The 6,889-nt window shown below is 40.0% G+C and overlaps 1 protein-coding gene across 1 annotated transcript in view; it reads left to right on the plus strand.

Moving 5' to 3' along the window:
• Positions 1–5,131, plus strand: part of LOC126281966 (myrosinase 1-like) — a 286,428-nt gene extending 281,297 nt beyond the window's left edge. The window contains exon 11 of the mRNA XM_049981342.1: positions 4,320–5,131. Within this exon, the coding sequence (XP_049837299.1) occupies positions 4,320–4,467 (148 nt within the window). The 3' untranslated portion in view covers positions 4,468–5,131. The remainder of the gene's footprint in view (positions 1–4,319) is intronic.
• Positions 5,132–6,889: the final 1,758 nt, after the last annotated feature.

Consider the following 6,889-nt stretch of genomic DNA (forward strand, 5'->3'; position numbering starts at 1 on the left):
CTTCTGTAAAATATCTGGGAGTATGCGTGCGGAACGATTTGAAGTGGAATGATCGTATAAAATTATTTGTTGGTAAGGCGGGTGCCAGGTTGAGATTCATTGGGAGAGTCCTTAGAAAATGTAGTCCATCAACAAAGGAGGTGGCTTCCAAATAACTCGTTCGACCTATACTTGAGTATTGCTCATCAGTGCGGGATCCGTGCGAGGTCCGTAAATGTAGATGTAGATGTAGAAGTTGCCGGATTAATTGGAGTATTAACGCGGACTGTCCAATGTCCCTACAGGAAGTGGTGTACCAGCTCCAGCCATGTAAATCGGCAAAAGAACAGTGATGATAAAAAGTTCGTGACTGACAGGGAGCACAGATTAGCGTCACACCTTGTCAATGACAGTCGATTCCAAACTTAACCGTAACTGCTATTCGCAGGTTCGTGTCAACCAGTTTCCGAGAGAATGTTGCGAAGGGTACTGCATGCAATTAACATTTGGTGTCGGCTACCTCGAGAAAGGGCGTTGCTGAAGGCGGAACGTGAAGCTGACAACATTCTTGTTCGTAGGGCTGTAGGCATGCTTTCCTGGTCTGACGAACACTTAGGTAGGCTATAGCATATCCGCTAAATCTCCAATTCTTAATCACACATAAGATTATGCCGAGAGTGTCAATCTTGCTACATTGGACAGACTGGGAGGTCAATCCGCACCAGGCTTTAAGAACATCGTATAAGCGGAGATTGAAGGACCCTTTGAGGAACATTCCTTTAATAAAAACCTCAAATACATAAAACGTCTTACACACAGAGGAAAAGGGGGCAAACCTTAGCCGGCTAGAAATTATGGAAAGTAAAAAAGATATGTATATGTCCCGCACCTATTATAAAATGAGCAGACTCAATTCAATTACTCACCTCCTTTAGATGATATCACAACTACTAGATGGAACTAAAACTTTGGCCCCAAAACCATGGGTAAATAAAAAGTTCTAGGCTGATGCATAACTTTATTTCTTGATATCTATAGTCATGTTATTGTAGTTGCTGAATGGTGTAATTACATATGTAATTAGTCAAAAAGTCATCATTAAAGTGATTTACATTAAGCCAAGGACCGATACTTCAAGAAGTGAAGTTGTTTGTCTTTGCCTTATCATGGTTATCTTTGTTTTATCATCTTTCGAATCAGTAATGTACTTGAAAATTGACTTGAAACCCGAAACCTAGGTTGTGTCGTAACGGTAATAAAATCTGTGAAACAACGCAAAAAGCAGTGTTTGTTTAGTTAATTTACAATGTTTCACCAACAACCGACATTTGATCCAGTTAAAAGATTTCCGTGTCTGTTCGCACGAGCAGGTCAAACGTTGCAAACGGCAGCAAATTGGAAGCTCAACTGGATCTTATCGTCAGTGATTGGTTCAGTTGGATATGGCATTACTGAATAAACTTGCGGAGTCTCTTCCTCACAGAATTATGTCCATTATCAAGACTACGTGCGATACTATACGCTTTTAGCGTGATTTCTCCGGACATTGAAACAAAGTGACGTGTTTCCTTATAGTTCAACTTTCTAAGTGGCAGGGACGTCGTCACACTCTGCGCTGGTCGTCGGTGCGCCCGTCAGGCTCAGGAAGGGCAAGACACAACAGTTTCATCAAGGGAACATCATCCATGTGTGGGACAAATTGCTTGGGCATACGGGATAGTTCCTTTGAAGCGGAGCTAGTGCCCCAAACCTAGAAACTCCCCATGAACGGAACGCTGAACCGTACTCTTCCGTTTGCGGTGCGTGACGCATCGAATTATTCATTCCCAAGGTGACGCAAATACTGGGCTTCACACGCTCCACCGACTCAACACTCTACTCGAGTCGGGGAGTAATGCCTGTTCCACAGTCAACTACCTTGACAAAATACTTGTTGATGGTTGAGGTTGTCGCCGACCATCACCGACTGTAACCGTAGATAGACGACTGCAATGCAGCAATACGTTACCCACATCAGGGACGCAAAATAACTGCTGAGCAGCAATACCTTCCAGCACCACTTACTCGTAGAGAAGTCGTCCTATGCTTGTACCTGAGGTCACTGAAAATCTGAGAGTCTGTCATGGGTATGGGACACCAAAAATTGACCCTGGTAGTATGGAAAGAAAATTGGAATTGTAGGATGACGATCAGTTTCGCTTCAGGAGCGGTAGAGGTACCAGAGAAGCAGTTCTAACGCAGTGCTAATGGAAGGAAGACTTAAGAAAAGTCTACTTCCCAATCTATACATCAAAGACGGTTGAAGAGGAGGATTAATGTTGACGATGCAAGGATATAAGTGACAAGGTTCGCTGATTATAGCCACAGTGAGAGCGGACAATATTTCCAGGATTATATTTGCTGCAGTACATGCTGTTTACTGGCTCAAGGTGGACTTCAGAACCTCACAGTGCACCTCTTCGGTGTAACGACATTTGAAGAACGAACTTCTGTTTATCTCCTTTCGGCACAACCGTACTTAAAGATGCGCGGTGCTCAATCAGTATGCGTTTCTGATACCTGATTGCTTGACCGTATATCTTTGTTGTCAGCTGCATCTTAATATGTCATTTTATGTATTGCATTCATTGAATTTTTAGTCTACAAATGAGATACCACGTCTGTGTATAGAACATAAAGGAATGGATATTAGGCAACTGTCTATATTTATTTTTACAGGAGCAATGTCACCCAGGGTCATTGGAAATACAGATTGCAATAGCGGCGTCAGATTTCTCACTAATTTAAGAGCTGTGACAATTAGTAGTGCTCTTCACACAACACCCAAGGGAAGTGTTTAATGCTCTTGCTCACTGGGTTGGGTGACAGAGTAGTTAAAACACTGAACTTGTATATACGAGAAACTGAATTCCAACTCCTCCAACGATAAAAACAGTTTTCCTGTGATTACTCACAAGGGAACCTCCCCATCGCACCCACCTAAGATTTAGTTATAAGTTGGCACAGTGGATAGCCCTTGAAAAACTGATCACAGATCAATCGAGGAAACAGGAAGAAGTTGTGTGTAACTATGAAAAAAATAAGCAAAATATGCAAACTGCGTAGTCCATGCGCAAGATAGGCAACATCAAGAAGAGTCTGAGCTCAGGAGCGTCGTGGTCCGGTGGTGAGCGTGAACAGCTGCGTAATGAGAGGTCCTTGGTTCAAGTCTTCCCTCGTGTGAAAAGTTTTCTTTCTTTATTTTCGCAAAGTTATGATCTGTCTGTTCGTTCATTGACGTCTCTGTTGACTGTAATAAGTTTAGTGTCTGCGTTTTGCGACCGCACCGCAAAACAGTGCGATTAGTAGACGAAAGGACGTGCCTCTCCAATGGGAACCGAAAGCATTTGATCGCAAGGTCATAGGTCAACCGATTCCTCCACAGGAAAACACGTCTGACATATTCTATACGACACTGGTGACGGCATGTGCGTCACATGACAGGAATATGTTGTCGACCCACCTAACTTGTACACTTGGCGAATGGGTAAAAAGATTCTTCTACCTTGCCCGATTTAGGTTTCGGATGTGATAATCACTCCCAAAAAAGCGATGAAAACATAAGAGTTTGTCACATTAACTGCAATATATGAATGCAACAGTTTGACAGTCGCACAATTTTCCCTGTGGTCTGTCAAAACATATGTTTGTTTCGGTGTTTGTTTAGGTGTAGCGTCCCCATACTAAGGCGCAGTTACCTCGCATCGGACGGACGGACGGACAGATAATAATTGTCTGAAAATAAAAAATTAAACTTTTCACTCGAGGGAAGACACAAGGACCTCTCGTTCCGCAGCTACTCACGCAAACCACGGGACCACGGCGCTCCTGAGCTTACATTATCCTTCATGTTGCCTATCTTACTTACGGACTACTCAGTTTGTATATTTTGCTTATTTTTTTTTCATAGTTCCACACAACTTCTTTCTGTTTTCTCGATTGATCTGTGTTTCAAAGCCTATCCACTGTGCCAACTTATAGCTAAATCTGAGGGGGGGTGCGATGGGAAGGTTCCCTTGTCAGTCAATTGACACGGTTCGCGGGATGGGAAGATCACGAACAAAATCTCTTTCCAACATCGCCAACGAGACGTTTCGATATAGTCCATCAATTTGCATTTTTTTACTCTGAATGATTGCCATAGTAGCTTATTCATATGATAATACCTTCTTGAGCTAATGATCATCTCCTCTAAGTAATGTTTATTGTTTTGAACGAAGAAAGAGTGGAATTTTACTCGTTTGTACATACCGCTGTATTTCATTGCGAGAACTTTAAGATAACTTTATTTCTGTTTTCAGGTTGAAATTTGGCCTGTATCACGTGGATTTCAACGACCCCAACAGGACCCGGACGCCAAAAGCCTCTGCCGCCATGTTCAGGGAGATAGTTGCAACGCACAGACTTCCTGACAGCGGAGCCGCGATGACTTCGAGTCATTTTGTGTAGGACATGTAGGAACGAGTAGCCTGCCAATATTCTCACTAAACTATATGATCAGTTTCGAGCAACTTTCATTTCGAAGAAATCAGTGCATTTACTGAGAGTCATTCAACTCGATCGGGACAAGATTGACAACTAAAACGTCATTAACTCCGAGGTATACAAATTTGAAAGTCGTCACTGACAACATGGTGAACTAATAGAGGAACTATGGGATTATCACTTAGACTGGTATGACTTTGTTATGTACGAATTCGTTTTCAGAAATTCACCGACTACTTTTCCTTGTGAAATGAGGAACAAGACAGTTATACAGTGGTCTATTATGTGAATGACCGATACATTAATACAATTAGTACTGGATTGTGCTTCTAGTTAGTACTGTAAAACGAGTAATACATTGAAACGCACGTATACAGTAAATGTAATACTGAATACACACAGTAATTTCAATGTTACTTTTAGACTAAGAGAACATCGAAGATCTCCTAAGTCGGAGTAACGAAATGTAATAATGAAGATTGTGTGTGTTAGAAACTGATCATTACTAGAATATAATCAGGCCATTGGTGACAGAACGACATCAGTAGTAAATGAATGGCATCCACATTGTACATATAATAATTAAAAAACTTTAAAAATAAATAAATATAATATGGTCTTGTGCCTATATCTTTTGGTCGTTTTACAAGTAACTCTAAATAGGAGCTTGCATGTACAGTTTCAACCTATGCTATTGATAAAGAGATTTGCTAATTTTTGTGTTTTTTCGATGTACGTTCTTTCCAATCTTTTATTCGAAATATCGAAATGAAAGGAAGATGTTTGACTCATTGTAAGGCAACTATTTTTGGAAAAGTGTATTGGCATTTTCATAGGTGCTACCTTAATACTTATTTTCTTTCATACAGATATCGGCATTAATGTCAGTGGCTACTCCCCTTCAGTACCTTGACTAACGGTTGTACAGTTAAAAATATGTATTCTACTGATCACAAAATACTGTACGCAGATCAGTCAAAAACGTCAACTTACACGGCTAAGCTCCTCAACAGCAAAATAGTGTCCTTGCATTTGTCGTTTTCTTCATCCTTCACATTGACATCTGAGGCAGAAATTAGCAGCAGAAACATTGGCACAAATATGATTTTCTGATCGACGTAAAAAACGTAACAAATCCAAAAAAGTGCAATTATCGTAAGAACCGCCAAAATAAACGGAAAGATTAGTGTTCTTGTCGGGGGAGTAATATTACTGGACTGGATGCCCAACGAAGGTAGAAACCAAGCAGTGCGATTCATTATTGGCGAGATTCACTTGCACGTGTTGGAATACCACATTGCTGTTATTATTAACAATTTTTGTCAGATGTTTTTTGCCACTGGGCAAATGATAAAAAGTTTTGTTCCTTAAAAGATATGACACGTGGAAAAGAACTAAACATAGACAACTTCAGAAAAATGTATTGAAAAATATAATCAAAATAAAGAAATCGCAAACATAAAGTTAATTAAGTGGAGTACCAAAGTATTTTCATGGAATTAAGGCACTTAGTTTGATGTGCACAAAAATTGATAGTTTATAGCTATAAATCAAATTATTAATGGTAAGTAAAAATATGTGAGAATTAAGCGAAGACATTTTAAAGTTGTTAAACATGAATTCTGTACTATCCACGAGGCGATTCAACACTTCATAAAATACACATTAAAGGTACAAAACTTTTGAACAATTTTATGCCTTACACGAGACTCTAAAACACACCATTGAAGACGTTGGCAAGACTGTTAGTTGTGCCAATGACAACAAGCATAAAGCAAATAATATACATAGAAAAGTTACAATGATAGTTACCAAGATTGAAGGATAAGTCTCAGAAATACAAGGAAATAACACTTTATGAATCACCGATTCGAGATTTCTCTTAGTTTGTCACACGAGTCTGAATTATAACATTTCACTTTGTCTATACAAGACAATGACACGCAGTTGGTGTTCACTGTAAATGAGGCGAAGTTCACTTTCAGTGTCTGACGGATGACACATGTTTCAAGACGATCTTGGCAAGACTTATTTCAGTTCAATGTTTCTCTAGCCTGCTCCCATCAGATACCTCCATTTAGTCGTTTACTACATATTCTTCACTATATACGTTGCCACAACACTCGTTCAGTGCCAAGGTGTTTAAGCCACTATGTGTCTACAATCTCTCTTGTTTCTGATACTATTCAGCTTTAACACATTTACCGACTGTGTATATCTACAGACAAAACTGCCAGGGTTATGAACAACTTAAGCAAAACATAGTCTCTTTTCATTTGCTAGAGAAGCTTACCTCCACTTGCTGGTTCATCACGAGATTCCAATTATGTCCTCTAATGTGATTGATCTCAGGTAGCTTAGCTTTCCAATGTAAGCAATCCTTATT

This window comes from Schistocerca gregaria, chromosome 7 (assembly GCF_023897955.1).
Source record: "Schistocerca gregaria isolate iqSchGreg1 chromosome 7, iqSchGreg1.2, whole genome shotgun sequence".
NCBI classification, from domain to species: Eukaryota; Metazoa; Arthropoda; class Insecta; order Orthoptera; family Acrididae; genus Schistocerca; species Schistocerca gregaria.